The following is a 20693-nucleotide window of genomic DNA, read 5'->3' as shown; positions in this document are numbered from 1 at the left end:
CTGCCCCTACCGGAAATTAAATGGCCCGTCCGATAAAGGTTAATACCACATGCCACGTTGTAAACACTGTACTAAGACTAGTACTGTCTTTGCTGTATGACAGTAAGTGGTTGCCACAGTAGATCAGAAATTAAGTTAAGATGGTGTATAACAAAAACCTGTAGACGTAGAGTTCCTCCTACATACCACAAACAAGACAACTGTGTGAGGCAGAAGTTAAAGGACGTGTGACTAGTAAAATAAAATGAAGAATACCAGGTAGGGGAAATGGAAATAGGCAACCAACGTGAAAATTTTTCCTATTTTCTTTTTTCCCAAAATTGGGTACACTTTAAAATGTGCATGATATTTGAGTAAATATGGCACACTTCTGTGAATAATGAAATCAATGTGCATTCTGTGTATCATTACTGTCTTACCTTTTGCAACTTTCTCACAAAGCAAGATTATTTCCTTGCCACCAGCAACCGTACATGTACAGTCACTCAATTTGCAGATAACAAGGTCGGACATGGCCTCTGGAACAGAATGGAAAATACACTGACTGTCATGTGTGATTTACTGGTCAAGAGGGTAAATTCTGACCACTTATACAGAGCCCTTCAATCTCCTAAAATTACAGCACCAAAGCACTGCCATTCATGCATCTTTCAATCTCAGGTAAGGGGAAATGTGGGAAGAAGTTTTCAGTTACCACTTCAGACAATACAGCTACCATCCCATTGTTATTTCTTTATGTCTGTTGGTCTCCACATAACAGGACATGACAGTGTTCTCTATCATGGAACATTCATCAGAAGATGTAAAGAAGCTACAGACAGTATGTAAGTTTTGAGGTTTTCACGGCGATTACTATGAAGAAAGTCGTCTTCTGGGATTTGGCGCTGTGTATTCTTTGTTTCGGCCGACGTTCCTCCGAAACATCGGCTGAAACAAAGAATACACGGTGCCAGATCCCAGAAGACGACTTTCTTCAAGCTACAGACAGGTTTACATACCACTACAAAGGTAATGTTTTAGTATGATTCATAGAGCTCCTGTGGGTTGATATTTCTTCCAGGGCTGCATTCAGATTAGAGGGCTTTTGCTACCTCACTCCTCATTAAATGACAGGATGCCTTTTCAAACTTCTGTGCAAATGTGTCTATGGCTAATTCTATTCTACCAAGCTCTACAAGTACCCTACGTCTTCTCAACTAATAAACACTTAACACTCTTTAACACTTTCTCTTCACTTCTCGTAACTGCGAGTTGTGTTACACTGTAGGCATTGCATTTGTCACATGACCAAGGGAGGCTGCAAAACTGTAATTCATAATTTAAAACTCTACATACAAAACAGGTCTACAAATGATGTAGCATTTCCCAGGTAAGAAGTTTTTCAGTCGACCTATGGAGAACTTAAAAAGGAAAACTTCATATAAGGGGCATGTAAAATTAGGTTCATTTTTCAGATCCACTTTTGTATTTTGATCCCAAGCAACTGTTTCATAATATTTCAATTATAAAAAACACGATGTATATTATTGGGAAGGGGGACTCTGGTGGGTGTGCACTGATGCCAGTAGGTGCACACCATTAAATACCAGAACATCACCTGTTAAGTAGGGCTCTGCCAGCAAATCCTAGCTCCCCTACCTAGTGGTGACCCATGGGCAGCACATTCTGGGATGACAGCACAGATGTGGTAGCTGGAGCAGGGTGAAGGCAAGTGTTCAGCACCATCAAATGGGATTCTCTGGCTAAGGGACAAAAACCTCCTACAGGAACTCTGAGGGTGAGGGGTCTTTAGGCATGATGAAGCCAACCACCATACGGGAATACATTGTGACAGAAAAACATTGCTCCTATTAAGTTAAGGGTGTTGGGTAAAGGCTGACACCCTCTCCCCAGAAAACATTACTTGTTCAAAAACCCAACAAATCCTGCTGGACTGCTTTAAGATGACAATCCTGCGAGAAAAGGAAATGTGGTTGGATCATGGCTTCCTGCAATATGAGAAGTTCAAACCAAGCTGGAGAAATGAGGAATCTGGTGAGCTAAAGTAGTACAGTATTATGATTGCTGTCATTCATTCATTCATCAGTAATCTGTCAGACGACAGGTCCACAGTCTCTCCCAAAACAGTTCCTCCACTTAATGCGATCTAGAGATTTCTCCTTCAAATGAGAATATCCTCTTCTGTCCCCAAGGTCATCCAGCATCTTCTTATGTCTTCTGGTTCGCATACATGGTGTCTCTGGTTTTGGAAATAGACTATCCAGGAAAAGTGATAATGTGGTAGTTTTTCCATTTGCTTTCCACATCGCAGTACAACAGCCGTTCAAACATAACTTTTGAAAAAGTTCTTAGAGAAATACATGTGAACCCAGGCAGTACAATTTTCAGTAGAACACAGCACATACTGGCATATGTGGATGATACAGCCATCCTTCTTCTTTGCTGGCCTTAATTTCTCTTTCATTTCCTTCAGATCTGCATCTGTCCTGGATTGGCTGGCTCTTATTTCAGCCTTCATTTCTTCTTTACAACCTTTCATTTCAGCCAGCAAGCATTCCATTACGTATTCCATCTTCATAGTTTGGCAATACAAGTGTCTGCTGCAATCTCCAACCCAATCAGTCAATCAATCCAATCCCACTTCTGACACCAGTTGTCACATGCTAGAGTCTGACTACAGACAATGTTTGCATTGGTAATCAGATTTAATGGACTTTTAAGCACAAGACTCAACACTATCCTTTACAAATCACTGTCACACATAGACCAGTATTCTCAATCACGTTGCTTCACTGTGCTGCTTGGTAAGGTCTTCCATCAGTGGACAATCCTCTGCTCCCAGGCTCACATCCTTGCAGCCTGGTGGCCATCTCACATCAACCTCCTACTCTTCTAACTGCCTTCTCAAGGCTCTTGACTTGGACTCTATTCAGACTGGCTGACCAACTAATGGCAGCTGGTCCTCGTTATATATAGCGTTGACAGGAATAACACAGAAAACACCTTTTACAACGACTCCTCCTTTTTTGAATGGGCACATTGATGAGTGATGGCTCTGGTATTTCTGCATGCTTACAAAGCAGTTGCCTAGCAACAGACATGTTTGCAGAGCCGTACCCCAGCAACGGCTGTCCCTGCTAGCTACACAATTCTGGCTTTCAGCAGACATGCTACATTATATTATGGTACCAGAACATTTAATAACCTATATTTACCCATACAGAGTAATCAACAAACAGAGAACAAAGAAATGCACTGACATCCACGTTGTATGCACTCCAAGCCACAACTGTGATGTAAACAAAGGTGAACCAATACCACCTTAATGTCAGTGGCAGGAAGTGGCCATCTGGCAAACTAAGCTCACCACAGAATAGCAGATCTGAGATCTACAGGTCCAACCTGTAGAGTGAAATCTCTATTTTAGGTTTTTGTGGGGAACAATAAATTATATCAATATACCAAGACAAACTTTAAATGGAGACAAATTAACATAGATTACTGTCTAGGGATCACTATAACTAGACATTATAAAGCTATCCCTGTAAAAGGCCAAGGATGACAACCTTACTGCCATCTGTGAGCTGACTGTCTAGAGAAAATGTAGGAGCCTTGGCTAGACATTATGTGAATAAAAATTTCATTCTGTATTAATAAATTCTTTCCGAAGATATCCAAGCCATAATTTTCCAAAAATGTAACCTGCACATTTAGCAATGACTTGGTGTGTTCAATATGTTACCCTCTGGTTATGCCATACAGTGGTTAACAAATGTAACTAAGTTCTACAAATGGAGCAACAACAAGGCTTACTCTTGTCATAAATGGGATCAGACACAACCGGTGTAAGTGGATATGTGAACTTATTGGGTACTCCATCTTCAAGGAAAACTTGAAAACAAAGTCGAACAGCATTCAGGTCGATACTTGTAGGCTGATTACGATGAGAGAAGCCTGCTGTAAAATAAGTAAATAAATATAAAATAAATACCATAACCAACAGTAGTAACAAATACTGGTTCTGCAAATATATGTAGCAACAATAACACGAGACATAATGTACTGTTTGCATCTCAGCTGTGACCCATGGCCTGCAAATTTGCAGGAGTGGATATGATGAAAATTACATGTTATTGGAAAGAGTGAACAGCAGTTCAGACACCAGCATATGTGGTAATAAAGTTTCTTTAAAAACATTTATTTGTTCGTTGAACAGATGTATAAAGTGAAACAAATTCTTACTACTAAAAGTAGCATGCACACTACCTGTGGTGACTGTGCACATTATCACTAAAGCACTTAATATTTTATGTTAAACACACTTTTCTGCAAGTCTTAGAGTTTTTAATACACTACACAAAATGAATATTATATGTATATTTCTCAATTTACACATTCAATAATCATCATTTTCTGATCATACCTAAAGAATACTACTGAATTATTCATGTTTTTCTATTACATGTGTATCTCTCCCTGCTCATTATCATGGATAATTGGGGGCATGCTATATAACAATCGACAGTTTCTGGGACTTAGCAGACAATTTCTACATTAAATAAATGGGAGAAATTTGTACTGGTCTCTATCATCATATTCACTATTACCTTGCCAAATGACTCAGTGCTAACACTAGATTCATTATTACTGGATTGAAAATGGAATTTGCTATCTTACTGTACACAAATAAAAATACTATCACAAAAGTATGGTCCTACATGACTTGTCTGATTGGGTAGACTGGACCTATAAATTGATCCACTCACCAAATAAAAGACCTCACCATCTTCCAAGCCACTTGGGAATAAACTACTCACTGGACCAAATGTCCCCCAGGATAGAATACTGCCACGTGTATTAGTGACTATAGATGGGGTTTGGATTGGCGATTCCATTTATTGACCACTTCAAGACTCTCGAATCATGACTGCATTTTACAGATCACTGACATAGACTATTGTTCTCAGTATATTACAGTCTCCTGTTATCCACTTCCTGGCAACAGGGTTTAACACAGGAACTATAACAGTCTCACTGAACTGCACACTCCAAATATCAGACATAAAGTCTTCTTTTCACAGTCAGACTTTCATCTGAGCACTCTCGCAACTATTTTCTTCACAGCCTCCCACACAGAACTGCCTGACAACCGACTCTGTCGCTACCTGATAACATCTATGCATGAACTACATAGGAACACCCCATTTCCAACAGTAACTCTGCTGTTGCATGCATATTCGTTGCCATGGGAACGTCTTTACTGGGCCATTGCCCAGAAAAGGTTATTGTTTACAGAGTCACCACTTAGAAATAGGTGTATATGTTACAATATTATAAAAACTTTAGTTAGGACAGCAAGTCTCAAGCCAGAATTCAAAGTGTGAACCTCCCAAATGTAAGATGACTGACTGCTGAGCCAGCAATCTTGTATAAATACAATTGCTCTGTAAGAAATTATAATTTTTACTTTCTTACGTACGTAGCACAAACAAGTACAGAGAATGCCCCCCCCCCCAAAATGAACATAACTGCTCCTTAAGAAAGTATGCGATTATGGAAATACCACTCTCAAGATCTGCTAGAGTTACATGTTTTCAGCCCACATGAATATGAAGAAGTTGTTTTAGGAATACTGTCTGTCTGCATAGACATGTGCCTCACTACAGCTTGAACAGTGGGATGGAGCTGATTGATATTCAGCATTTATGACCTTATCTGTCAGGTGCCTAGTGAATATGAACATTCTAGCTCAAAAAATAAGGGCCCTTCAAATGGGCCCCAAAAAGAGAACTGCAATTTTCTTAAAAATGGCTCTAACAATTTATATCAAACTGCATAAATTTATGGAGACCACATCCCTAAATAGAACTGCATAGATGATATTGTCAGAAAATTAATGGAACACATACTATGGCCAAAATGCAATATGTCAGTTTGTTCAAACTAGCTTTACTGGCCAAATTTCACTGTTGTTTGGCATTCACTAACAATGACTGAGACACCAATTCACTTCATTTACAGGATAATGTAGTCAATGTCAGTAATATGTGAGAAAGTATGTGCAATGTCTTCACACAAATATTCTTTGTATAAACAATGTCTAGTGAAATGTATATAGAACTTACTGGGTGATTAAACACGAGATGATAATATTTCTGTATTACACAACAAGAAGTAAAGACATATGACTCAAAAAAATTGAAAATACAGATGAAGAACAGTGGTAACAGTGAGACCATGTGATGAGTTGGATACTTACTACGAAATGGATCCACCCTGATTTCTTCACGAATTTTCAGAGCTTCCTCAATGTCTTTCTTCTTGACACACTGAATACCAAGATTGCAGAAGGAAGCTGTCATAGTTTCTTCCTTTATAGGCACGGTGCAGATTCCTCTCTTGCATCCCTCTTTCCCCACCAAGCTGTGAGGGTGAGCACGGAATGGCCTATCTTTCGTTACACATGACACAACCACAACAGCAGCCCCTTTATAGCCAACAATCTACAAATAACAAAATAAATAACAATATTTGACTTGGTTCATCCTGGTCCATCAGACTAGCAGCACCATCTACACAGCGTGGCTTGAACAACTGGACAACATTATAGAATCCTGTTCATCAAATAACAGAACCATGACGCGATAGACACTCTTCTTCCTTTAAAGAGAAGCAGTATAAAGGACACAAAACTAAATTGATTCTAAATTTTAATAATATATTGAATATGTGCTGCTTCCATGCATATCTAGGAAGCTTGTGAGGCATATGCTGGAAAACAATGCAGAAGGACTGACGTAATGACACAGATATGAAGTTCACAACTGGACCATTACACTCAACATAAACGACTCTTGTGTACCACAGTATCATTAACAAGTTCTGATATATGGATTCCCCATGAACTCTTGATATTTTTCATCTGGATGGAATGCAAATGTGCAAATATTATCAATAAACATAAATAAAAAATATAGCAGCCACATAATTCTTCTACACACCAGTGTTTCGCTCAAGAATACCTTACGAATAACAACTACAGTCTTCAATTTACAATGCTGTGAACATGATTGGCTGCTCAGCTACTGAGCTGAGTTTATCTGGGAAAATTCTGAAGGCCTTATGGTGGCACAGCAGTGTCATATAATAAAAAACCTGTACCAAATACCAAAGTGCACTACTGACACAATCCTAACCAGCTTCAATCTCGTTCTTTTCATAAAATACTGTGTTCATGGCCAATTTTAATGGACTATTCCAACTTTTGACTGGGGGGGGGGATTAAAAAAATCCACAGATAATTGCATGCATGATATGCATCACAAATTAGGTTCAAAGTAGGGATGCCTCAAATACAGAACAATAACTCATGCACCACATTTCGTAAACCATGTGAAAATAACAGCAGTTTCTATCTCTCTGGTGGCTATAGTTGCCAGTTCAACACTGCTGATACCAAAGCATGAAATGGTCTCTATCCTGAACCAGTTCCACCCATCTCCCTACCTCAACACCAATTTCTGTAAGAACCATTTTATTGTTATCCTCCAATGTCATTCTTGATCTTCCAAGTGGCTTTATCACGAAAATTCTGTGTGCACTGCTTGCCTCCCCCAATCTCTCCTTATATGTATACTGCCCACTGTAGCCTCATAAATTTCACTACCCTGACAGTATTAGATGACCTCTGAAACTCTCTGTGACCATCCCTCACCTCTATCGATTTTTTACTACTTTTGCTTATTTGTATTTTTGTGGCTGCTGATTATTTCACAGTAGTTTCCTGCTAAAGTTACTAGGCTTGAAACTGTACAAAGGTTGGAACTTTATAGTGGCAACACTGTTGTAGTGACGCCATGCAACGGAAACAAATAATGTCACTTATACCATACATTAGTTACATACTTACCTTACCTCAGAACAAATGGACTCTCCCTTCCCACATCACGCGCATGCGCAGTGACGAGAGGAACAGAGCCTTGCATTAGCTGGTGGTCTAATGTAGTGTTGTCACGATGTTTTCAAAACAGGAACAACAGAGTTGGATAAAGATTGAATGTGCCAAAGGCCATACAGCACGACAGTGTCATTAAATATAAATATAAATAAATATTAAATATAATATTGTCATTAAGGTCTTCAAGAGGCTTGCGGGGAATCTGCATTGCCTCACAGAACAGTGGCAAGGTGGGTAAAAGTCTTCAACANCACTGTTGTAGTGACGCCATGCAACGGAAACAAATAATGTCACTTATACCATACATTAGTTACATACTTACCTTACCTCAGAACAAATGGACTCTCCCTTCCCACATCACGCGCATGCGCAGTGACGAGAGGAACAGAGCCTTGCATTAGCTGGTGGTCTAATGTAGTGTTGTCACGATGTTTTCAAAACAGGAACAACAGAGTTGGATAAAGATTGAATGTGCCAAAGGCCATACAGCACGACAGTGTCATTAAATATAAATATAAATAAATATTAAATATAATATTGTCATTAAGGTCTTCAAGAGGCTTGCGGGAAATCTGCATTGCCTCACAGAACAGTGGCAAGGTGGGTAAAAGTCTTCAACAAGGGACGCCAAAATGTGGCAGACATGCGTCGACCAGGTCGTCCTAGTGTCAGTGAAGAAGTGTATGCTCTTTCTTTGTTACTGGAGAGCGACTGACACCATATGATACATGAGTTGGCCTGAGAGACAGGATTAGCACATACGACTGTGCTCCACATTCTGAAGGAATGCCTGGGCATGATAAACATTGCATCACAATCGGTTCCGTATGACTTGACGGAAATACAGAAATGGCTATGATACGATGCTGCTCATAACCACTTGGAGCGTTATGAGCGCGAAGGAGAGGCTTTCTTATGCAGTATCATTATGCTGGATGAGACATGGGCCAAATCATACGAGCCACAAATGAAACGCCAATCAAATGAATGGTGTAATTATGGGTCACCACGAAAATCAAAAGTTCATCAGAATCCCAGCAATGTGAAAGTTATGGTGATTCTCAAGTACGACTGTGATGGTGTTAGCCTGACACATACCGTTCCCCGACAGCAGACCCTCGGCGCACAGTATTACTGTTCATTTTTGGAACACAACCTGCGACCAGCTTTGAGAAAGAAGCGGCGACACTTTCTGCAGAACCCACCCATCATTTTGCAGGACAATGCTTGGCCACATGCAGAGCAAGCTGCAGCTGATTTGTTCGATCAATGGAGCTGGGAAGTGCTGTACCATCCACCATACTCCCTGAACTTAAGCCCTTGTAACTTCAACTTGATTCCTAAGATGAAGGAACCACTTCATGGCATCTGCTTCAGAACTGTTCCAGAGATTCTTCAGGCAGTAGACTGGTCCATTCGAACTATCAACACAACAGGCGCTGCTAAAGGTATCCTACAACTTCCACATAGCTGGCAACAGGTTGTACACAATGCTGGTGACTACACTGAAGGACAGTAAAACTTTGAAATGTGCATCTATCTTATATCAGTTGTAAATAAATAGTTGCCACTATTAAAGTTCCAACCCTCGTACTTTGGCATTTACACAAGCAGTTAAAAAGCTTTATGCTGATAAAGGGAGCTAAATACAGATTCTAAAGGGTTCTGACAATGGTGTATAAACACTCAGGATTACTGGGTTTCTGGACTTTGTCCAATGTCAGGCATTCAGGATTATTATTATTTTTTTTATTGCTAGTGGGGTGGGACTAAGTCCCTTGTACTGCGGCCACTTCTGGCCTATTGTACTAGCCCTAGATAATAGGTGAGGGTGATTGTGGAGCAATTGGTGGAATGAAGATTGGCAGGGGAAACTGGAGTACTCAGAGAAAACATGCCCCAGCGCCACTTTGTCCACCACAAATTCCACTTGACCAGACCTGTGATTGAACCAAGGCCACCGTGGTGGGAAGCCAGCGACTAACCGCTTGAGCTATGGTGCGGCCTAAGGTATTCAGTATAAATATTTATCACCTACCATGCATATGGATCCAAACATGTTGATGAGACACATTTAATCAAGACAGTCATCATACTATTATGATACATAATTGTGTGACTAATCATCATCATCATCATCATCATCATCATCATCATCAGTAATCTGTCAAGACGCCAGGTCCACAGTCTCTTCCAAAACAATTCCTCCACTTAATGCGATCTAGAGCTTTCTCCTTCAAATGACAGTATCCTCTTCTGTCCCCAAGGTCATCCAGCATCTTCTTACATCTTCAAAACATTCCTCCAGACACAGCCCAACATGACACAGCAGACAGCAAAACCTTCTATTGTTCCTCTGTCCATGTTTGGTGCATACTACACATCTCCTCTGCGGTGTCGATTTTTTTTTTCCAGGAGGAGGAACTCTATGAATGAAATTTCTTTCTCTCAATCGCAGAATAATGTTTTCTGCCATCGGCAACCTGCTACTTTGTGTTCATTATCAGTGAACTGTTTGAAAAGAGCTTCCACCAAACTGACCCTGAACGTCAGCTGATCAACTTGCTTTCCAGTGTCATCATCACTGCGTTCAACACAGTGGCATTCAGAAGTGTTCTGAATAACTTAATGTACCATTTGTGCTTACACTTCCTTTCTACATGGTACGCTTGAAGGGGTTGGTCCTTCAAGTCAATCCCATCCATCTATTAATTATACTCAATTACACAGACAGGATTTTCTATTAATTTCCCTCTCTTTGTGTCACTTTTCCTTTCAGCATGTGATAGGTAGAAATCATTAAAACATTCTGCTCATGATGCCACTTCAGGACAGTTGCTGTCCCAGAGTGCTGGGCAATAATTTCTCCCTGCTTTAGTTTCACATCTTTGGCTGCCTACAGTATACCCTTTCTGTTTATTTTTAGAGTCCCAACACAATCAGTGCCCTTGTGCTTCCCAGTATGGCCAGAGATGGGGAGTTGTAAGTTATACAGCCAGACTGTAAAGCCCTTTTCCAGTAATGGTTCCATCAAATGGAGAACAATAGCCATTATTTTGTTCATCTCCTGTGTCACAAGAGATGACTGAAAATATGTATCTTCAACTGCGTATACCACAAGAGACCAAAAATATCCAGAACTTGATTTGCATAATTCACAAGTCTTTACACCAAATTTAACAACTTTCGGGGGTAAATACTATTTGAAAGACAAGCATCCTTCCATATTGCAAGGGATTTGCCTGACTCATTTAGAATGTCCAAAACATTCTCTTCATTTGAATGTTTATTTGGAGAAGCAATACACAATTTAAAACTTAAATGAACTCTATCAACATTACTTTGTGCATTTTGCAACGAAAAGCACTGCTACTAAATATCTCGATATGTATTTAAAAAGAAGCATCTAAATGATGCTGAAAAGAACTTTGTGGTGGCACCACAAAACATAAAAAGACTTACAAAAGACCAAGAGCTGTTGCTGCAAAAGGAAACACGGACTTTCACACAAGAAATCAGGTTACAATTAGGAACAAAGAATTGTTCATACAGCAATCTAAGGCTCTGTGTTTTGCCTACATGCAGATAGCTGATCCCATGAGATATGTACCATATGAAAAGGAACAAAAGAGTATCACTGAAAGAAGCAGGAATTTTTTCTCTTGAACATTACATAAATACACACTAAAGCAAACAAACAATGAGTCAAATAGATTTATGTGTAAATATATATCAGTAGCAAGAGAAAAGCTTTATCTACAATACTATGTCATTAGACTCCCAGTAGACAGTAAAGACTTCCTTAGGAAGTTTAATGTAGATGCTGCATAGGTCAGTAACCCTTACTGATGTTGGTAGCATATGGCCAGCCAGTCAGCAAGAGAAACTGAGGTCCCTGGCAACCAGTTAAACTGCTCACATACATCACCAACTGACAACACATGAATCATCATCTGAAGCAAACAAACCTCTTCCATATAGGCATACCTATTCATCTTTGCATGGAAGGCAAATGCCAAATACATTAACAACAACAACAACAACAACAACAACAACAACAGAAGCATCTGGCAAATATTCAATTTACCTCAATTGTTGGAAACGTTTTGTTCTCAGGAGTGCTGTTCACACCAGGTATGCTACCAGCTGACCGACCCTCACACTTATATCGAAATCGCAGAGCTTTTGAAGCTGGCTGTTCGATGATCTTCACGTACACAGACTTCTTCCTGGTATCCTCCATGTCGGTTTCAGAGAACGGAGTACTGACGTCTGCGAACCCCGGGTCTGTTGTCTGGATGACTTCAACTGTAATGGAATATCAATTGGGCGCTGACAGCAAACATTCCTTGTTTTGTTTACTGACAGGTTGGAAGGCGATTCAGTATCTAGTCACAATGGTAAGCTGCAGAAGAATTGTTTCTCACTGTATGAACTGGCTTGGAAATACAGATTACACTCCATGGTTAGATACTGAAGTACATTAATACTTTCAAGAACTGAAATATATATGAAATAAAAAAGGATCTGAATGTAAAAATCATAAATTTTGTTACAATATTAGGAATTTTAAATCGGATTTTCAAATCATGACTAGTTTCTAGGCATACAAGAATATAAATATGTACGGCATGCTATACCAATACTGTCTTACAGCAATGAATCATGGTCACGAATGACATGAGAAGAGCTAGAGTAGCAGATATCCACTTCATGTGGACTGCAGGATATTGGAACTTCAAGTTATGAAGACATTATTAGAGAAATACAAATTACACAAATACTATTATTTCTGGCATGGTCAGAAGAAACTGAAAACAATACGTTCACAGGCCAACAAAAAAGATTTTAAAATATCAACTGAAAGAAAAACAACAAATTAGACAACTGCTTCATATGTTAAAATGGGAAGACAAGTGGACAGCATGGCAGTCTCACAACCCTTCTTTCTTTTCTTAAGAGAGGTAAGGAGTCTAAATTATCCTGACAACAGCAAACATTATGCGGTGCGACAGCAAAGCTGTGCAAATAAGATGAATTATCGTATGCTACTATCAAGCATTATGGCATGCAGTAGCGTAGTTGGTTCAGGCACTATGCTACATGCCGGAAGGTCACAGGTTCAATTCCCGATGAGGTCATTGGATATTTTTCAATTGACCTAATCCTTCCAGCTGCACTTTGGCCCTGGGGTCCACTCAACCTCTAACAGAAATGAGTACCAGGAATTAATTAAATCATTTTCCTGGAGAGTAAAGCGCGGCCGGCATGTAAGGCTGACGATCTTACCGCCATCTTTGAGCTGATTGTCTAGATAATGTGGGACCCTCAACATCTCACAACTCTATGGGCCTTCACGGCCTGGTACAGGGATAGCTTTACTTTACTTTTTTTACTTTCACTATCAAGCACTACTATTTAAGTTTGCTCCAGTCATGCTACTGTTCAACTTTGTTTTCACAACCATGCAGACGCTTATGAAACACTTGTTTGGTACTTGCATGACTATGATTGCCTGCTTGTCACTTCATTACTTTATAATTACCCTGTACAATGACCCCATGCAGAAGAATTCTTCTTCAGACGATGGTAATCAAAATTGGTCAGCAAAAACTTCCGCACCTTTCGTGTAACCTGAAGGTTCATTAATAGAATTTACTACAGTCTGCTGCTGGACCTAGTCACATCTTCATATCCCATTCCTTTAAGATTCATTTTAACACTATTCTCTCATCTTTGGTCACCTAAGTGGTTTTTCCTTCAGGTTTTCTGATTAGAATTCTCATCTGTTCTATTTGTGCTGCAATGAAGCCCTTTTCACAAAATTTCCTTTATTATTCTGTTATACTTCCTTTCCTTATGGTCCATTCTTTTTGGCATCCTGTTCTCAAAACCCCTTAATGTATATGAGATTAGTGGATCTCACAACACTGAAAGATTAAAATGTGGACTTCTGGGTAATGACACTATGAAGTATTGGTCAGAGTCACCAAACTTTTGAAGGAACCTGCTGTCTCTTCTTCAGGACAGAACTGAGTAGTGTTGGAATGTGGTCAGCTTATGTAGGAAGGATTGATGGACTGCACAGTGCACAATGAGACTGGCCAATCAAAGACTGAGCTTGGAAAGGGGAGATAATAAGCCCTGTCAGGGCCAACAGAAACAAAGAACAGGAATGACCGACACTCTCTAAGGACAAAACATGTACTTATTCAATAACAATTCTGAAAAGTGCCTCCCTGCAGTGGGGCCCTGCAAAATGTACCTTCAGCATTCCTATTCTCTATGGTTTAAGATAAGACTTTCTCCTCTCCAACTTGCTAATCCTTGTGTTCTCAGCCCAATTCTTCATCCCTCCCATATAACCTATCCACATATCAGTTGTTCTTAATTATTTCCCGAAGATGAAAACAGCAAGTTCATACAAAACTTTGGTGACCACCATAAGAGTACATGGTACCCAGACGACCAGCCAACACTTAATTTGTGTTCTTCCTTTACTATAAAAGACAAAGTTCTACACCCTTACCAAACAAGTACAAGTATAGTTTTATATATTTTAATCCCTACCTAAGAGACTTGAATATAAAAAGATCCTGAACCGAAGAGTAACAAGAATTCCATGAATTTAATCTGCTCTAAACACTGTCACTAAGGTATTTTAATTTTTAAAACTTATTTCCAAATATTTAAACTGTGCCACATTGTAAAATAACTTATTAGACAGCTTTCTATTTTGAAACTGTTTATATCCTGATTAATAAAATGACATCACCAGCATAAAAAAACTCATTCCCCTCAAGTCAAACAGCACATTTTTCAGTAAATTCTGACCCAAAAATGCCATGACATTTTTGCATATAGGACTGAACTGCAGGTTTTATTCAATCACATTTCCATTAACCTGAATGCCAAAGACTAACAACTGCATCACATACACACAAAACAGCATATTTGTGGAAAATATGTAGTGATGAAGAAAAGACAAAGAACAACAGTGATGGAAACAGAATACTACGTTCCCAAAATTGGCCATTATTAGAAATTGAAAAATTTTAATTGTGTTAGAAAAGGTTCCTTATGAGCTTCAGCTCAACACATAATAAAATCACTTTTCCACTGTGAAGGGAGGTGTTTTACATCCAAACCCTGTGTAATTACAGCTTGTTGATATATATAATTACATCATAAGCTTAACTTATAGGTGAAACCTTTTGATTTTTATTCACGCAAAAAATTTTGCCACCAAAGTCACAAACTAAGCCAAGATCTCTCAGACCTGGAGGAAGAGTGCTTTATTTATTGTCCAACCATAATAACCACTTTTTCATTAAAAAAAAATGTCATAAATTCTCAGTACATTTTAAATTTATGGTTTTTCTGTATATGTTTGTTATGATGGTATACCAACAGGATTGACTTTCTGGATATTATCATTCAAAATGGGGGCTATCTCTATCAATTGGGCCCAACTGAGTAGCCTTTTCAACTGGGATGGAGATATGAGTCCAACGTCAGAAACGTTGTTTTAAATAAAAATTACTGATGATGTCCAAAGAGTCACTGTTGCCAAAATAAATCAGTTACAAATAAGCAATCTGTCTAGAAAACAGATACACCAGTGAACATGCATAATCCACAGCAGTAGGAAAATCTTAGCATTCACATGTACAGTAGAGACAAAATCAATTCAAAATACTGGAACACTACAAAAATATATCAGTACAATAATACAAGCATTTCAAAAGCAGTTCTCCTGCACTCCTTTCAAAGAACTTGGTTATAACGTCATCAAAGGGACCTAAAAATAGTGTCGTTATAAACGAATGTCGTCATAACCGGAATGGGCACTTCCACAGTAGCCTTATGTTAGTCACGTAAAAATCTACCAAAAACCGAGTTAAAATGTTGCATTTTTTAGTGAAATACGTAGTTAAGTACAGACTAACGTAACATTAACGTGGAATTAATATGGATTCTCCATATCATTTGTACTGTAGAATTCACCAAACCAAATTCGCGGCATACATCAGCTTTTTTCCTTCCATTTTCTATTTCACGAACCACTTTAACTTTCTCTTCAATGCTTAAAACTTTTCTTTTCATTGCCATGTTTTCGCTACTGCACTTCTCTGGGTTTAGGCAGGAACACTATAGGGTAAGTAGACAATGTGAGGTCCTGTTAGACGAGATTCTAGGAAAGGAATGCAGTTAACGACCTGCCGCATCCTCTTGCACTATTCACGCAGTCCCACCCCACACCCTTGTTTTTGCATAAAACCCACACTCCTCTTGCAGCCCGCGGTCGTATTCTTCCAGGACAGTCACGTCAGCAAGTAGAGAAAGTGAGGGTGGGCAGACACATCGAACTTTCCCATGATATCAGAGAAATTCAGGAATGAAAATGACATTACATATGAGGTCGATGCATTTGTGCATGTCGTACTAAGCAAGGTATAAAAACAGTTGCTTTATGAGGAAATAGTTCGTACCATTGAATATTTGATGCAATAGACAAGGTGTCGCAGAAACCGATGTTGCTCTAACCAAATTTTACTGTATTTATTTTCAAATGGTCTTAAGTATCATCAACATGTGAAGTCTGTTGAGCTGCTAGCTTCTTTTCTCCAAATGTAAAGTCACTTACATGGTATGTGACTGTAAACACCAGAAAATATAGTCTTTTACTACCTAAACCGATTCTTTAGCATAATTTTCATGGATTTTAACCCCTTCAGGTCCTCTGTCAGGCATTGCAGTAAACATTTTACAATTAAACTATATAAATTTAAACTGCATCGACTAATACATTAGTTTTCAAATAAATGGACACCAAAGGTGATTTGTTGTCAAACTAAATCAAATTTTGAGAAAATTGTATTCCAGTCCAATGTTAGCAAAGCCCACAAATGTATAAAATTCAAACAAAATAAATTGGTAAAGAGGGTTATAATATGCTAGAAATAAAAAGGACCTGAAACAACTAACACTCAAAAGCTTCAAAAATAAAATTCAATGTTCCATGCAACATTTCTTCATGCCATCTTCACTCACCTTTGGAGGTGAGTTCAATATGATCTGATATACATGTTATAATAGTGCAAGATTTCTGTTAAATCAGGTCAAAGTTAATACCAAATTTGTGTAACAATATATTTAGTTATGTCTGCCTCTGTGGTCTAGTGGTCAGTTTCTGGCTACAGATCCAGAGGTCTCAAGTTCGATTCCCAGCGCTATCAGATTTTCTGAGAAGTAGTGGGTCTAGAACAGGGTCCACTCGGCCTCATGAGGATAATTCAGGAGCTATTTCAAGGAAACAGTGGCTCTGGTCTATAAAACCGAGATTAACGGCCATGGGCATCTGTTGCACTGACCATGCAACACCCTTTAGCCCCTAAAGTTGGCACTAGCTTCGTCGACAAGTGGCGATCACTTGGTCGAGTTTGCTTGTGGACTACAGGCAACAGAGTTTAGCTTTAGTTTTATGTCTACTGCTACACTTGAACTTCAAGCAAATACAAGGCACAGTTCTTCTGCAGCTTCTATCAACAGGCCAAAGGGCTTCAGGACACTAGAGAACATGCTTCTTTTTGCAAGTCAGACCCATTTTCACATACATACAAGTACAGATGCATAATATTTACCTCATTACTGCTCTTGGGTAATCAGTGCTCTTACATTATAAGACAGGAGAATTATGATAAATTTATGTCATGTTCTTAAAACAGTGTTCTTCTCTCTACTGTATCTTGGGGTTCACATGCTTAGACAGACTTAATTACATAATCTGTCAAAGCCAATTTCTGTTTAGCCACAAATTATTTTTAATTATGCCCTATGAATGTGTTTTCATACATAATAGATTTATAAATTCTAAATATGACATAGTAACAAATGAGTAATAATGTGATAAAACTGTGAAATTCTGTAAATCTTAAACATCTGTGATGCAGTCATGTTATAACTGACATACTGAACTAAACATTCAGTACAGAGTGTCAAGCTGATAAGCTGCTTTTTATCTTCAAAGTACCAGTAACGGTTCAGAAATGAACTTCCAAAATGAAACATTTCTAATATCAACTTTTTGATGGGAAATGCTGAAGAATTTTAGTATCAATCCAGTAATTTAAAACACCAATATAATTTCAATAATGTATGGAAGAAAATTATACATAAATATACTGTCTTGTTCAAACCGCTACACACACAACACTATCTAAAATCTTATTTATTTTCCAATTTCAAGAATCCAACTGCTCAGAAAAACTGATGTTTTAAACATAAAAATCTCTGCACTAAAATCCCCTTGGCAATTAGCTGTTCCTTACATAAAAATTTTTCATTTATGATAAATTTTAATCAAAACCTCAAGAAATGCAAACGTCACTGACAAAACGAACTAAAATTCCTTAACTAAATTTCTTAATCTTTCCCCTACAACCCTTCAAGAGGAGTCTGGGCAGCTAAGTCAGTACAGTGACTAGGCTATGGGATGGACAGGTGAGAAATCGGAGTTTGATTCTCAGCAAACGCAAAAGATGTTTATCTTCTCCACAGCGACCAGACCAGCTCTGGGGCCCGCACAGCACCTATCCAATGGATATTGGGGCCTCTATCCCTGGGTGTAAAGCAGCTGAGGCATAAAGAGTATACATGGCACTATACCTCCACTTCCTCATACATTTCCATAGCATACGTAGAGGCAACCTACCTTTTTCTTACAACCCTTCAAGCCATATTTATGGGGTGAAAATATGCAGAACAAAAAACATATAAGATTTTCCTAAGCTACATAATTTGTTGACAGTGGGAGAGTGCCCCAATCAGGTGATAACAACTTCTTTGAAAGCGGTGAAAAGTGTCACATTCAAGTCTAGTTTGCTATTTGGATAACAGATGCAGAACACCTAACTGGTAGTTGTGACATCTGGATGCATTTGTTTTAAAATAAATTTACATGCGCACCCTGAGCAGAAAAATTCAGCTACCACACAAATAAATTTTGAGTACCATGTCTTTATTTGACAGAAATGTTTTGGCTATCATTTTCTTTAAATTCTTACTTGAGTATTTAAGAGCACTGCATATAATGCAGAGTCCACTTCAGAGCAAAGATATCTGAGATATGACAAACATGTGAGAAACCTCCGCAACAATGGATCTGGCTACCACAAATTCCATCCTGAATTCAGTTTCACATAAAGGAAGATGTGACCAGTATCTATAAAGTCTGTTAAGTTCTATGAGCATTATCCTTACAATTTTTTGGCCTCGGGTACATCTGACAAATTAATCAACAGCAACATAGAGACTTAACAAAATTTAGGCAAATTTTAACAAAAAAAAAAAAACACTTTTCCACCACCAAAATGCAGGTTGCTGCAGTATGTACATGCAGAAAGAATGGATGACCAAACATATTGTAGTTAGAATGAATTTGAAATGCAGTAAAGGGAAAGAATTTTAAGGAAGGGGACTAGAACAATTGACAGTAATGGGGTAAAAGATTTGAAAACAAAAATGGGAAAATCACAATAAGAATAAATGTTATACATCCTTTAAAAATAAGACAGCAGAATAACTCACTAACATAACAGATTTTGACATCAGGACACCACTGCATTTTCTTTTTTATGTCTGCCAATGAACAAAAGATTTCAGACTGAAATGATACCTTAAGTATGAATGTACAGATGCCATCAACAAACAGACAATCGTCCACTTACTGACATCACTTATGTTGAGACTTCCCTGTCCCAACGGATCATGTGCCATCCCTGCTACACTCGAGACTCTCCCAGCCACATCTGAAAGAATAAGAAGAAAAAACTTTTATTCTGTTGGATCTGAGGTTCTCATAGCCAATAATTACAGAATTCCTCACTGAGATAATCTACTGAATAACAGTACACTTTTTTTATTGCCAGTGGGGTGGAACTAAGTCCCTTGTACTGCGCCCACTTCTGGCCTACTGTACTAGCCCCAGATGATAGGTGAGGGTGATTGTGGAGCAATTGGTGGAATGAAGATTGGCAGGGGAAACCGAGGTACTCAGAGAAAACCTGCCCCAGTGCCACTTTGTCACCCACAAATCCCACTTGACCAGGCCCGGGATTGAACCCAGGCCACTGCGGTAGGAAGCCAGCGACTAACCGCTTGAGCTATGGCACAGCCCCAAGAGTACACCTTAATAAGTAAGTACTTAAATTCCTTTTTAAACTGGATGTTTCCTATTTGCTTCATGGTGTTAGGCAATTTGTTATGGAAGATACAACCTGCTACTGATGGTTTACTGTTAGAAAGTTCTAAATTGTGTATGTGCCTATTACAGTGATTATTATTTCTTGTGTTATATGCATGTACCTGCTTATTTACAGAGCAATTTACACTTTTATTCTGCATGTAAGACTGTTTCTTGACTGTATAGCAAGTATACTGTTAATATATTTAGTTGCGTAAAGCTATCTCTGCCGGTCACGGTAGCCGAGCAGTCTAAGGCATGCACTGTCTTCGTTCGCTCGGAAGCCGGGATCGTGGGTTCGAATCCCACTCAGGGCATGGATGTTTGTGTGCATTTTTCTGTTTGTCTACAGGTAGAGGCCTTGCGATGAGCTGATCACTAGCCCAAGGAGTCCTACCGTATGTGTAAGATCTAGTACACCAAAGTGAAACGGAGAGTTTCATGGAGGTAGGCCTAGGCCCAAATTGGGGCTGTAGCGCCACAGGGGGGGGG

At 38.9% G+C, this 20693-nt stretch overlaps 1 protein-coding gene across 8 annotated transcripts in view; it reads right to left on the bottom strand.

Annotated features, from left to right (window-relative positions):
- The window catches only part of LOC111872492 (embryonic polarity protein dorsal), a 44620-nt gene that overhangs the window by 17986 nt on the left and 5941 nt on the right, over positions 1-20693 (bottom strand). For 7 of the 8 annotated variants that reach the window (XM_023866465.2, XM_023866459.2, XM_033754725.1 and 4 more), the window contains 5 exons: positions 19687-19767; positions 12045-12265; positions 6260-6503; positions 3814-3957; positions 420-518 (listed from right to left, as the gene is read on the bottom strand). In XM_023866465.2, coding sequence (XP_023722233.1) covers positions 420-518; positions 3814-3957; positions 6260-6503; positions 12045-12265; positions 19687-19767 — 789 coding nt within the window. Of the gene's footprint in view, positions 1-419; positions 519-3813; positions 3958-6259; positions 6504-12044; positions 12266-19634; positions 19768-20693 lie in introns of those variants that run through there. The other variant, XM_023866463.2, reaches the window with a different exon arrangement.

This window comes from Cryptotermes secundus, unplaced genomic scaffold, assembly GCF_002891405.2.
Source record: "Cryptotermes secundus unplaced genomic scaffold, Csec_1.0 scaffold537, whole genome shotgun sequence".
In the NCBI taxonomy this organism is placed as follows: Eukaryota; Metazoa; Arthropoda; class Insecta; order Blattodea; family Kalotermitidae; genus Cryptotermes; species Cryptotermes secundus.
This window is presented reverse-complemented; position numbering and strand designations above follow the sequence as displayed.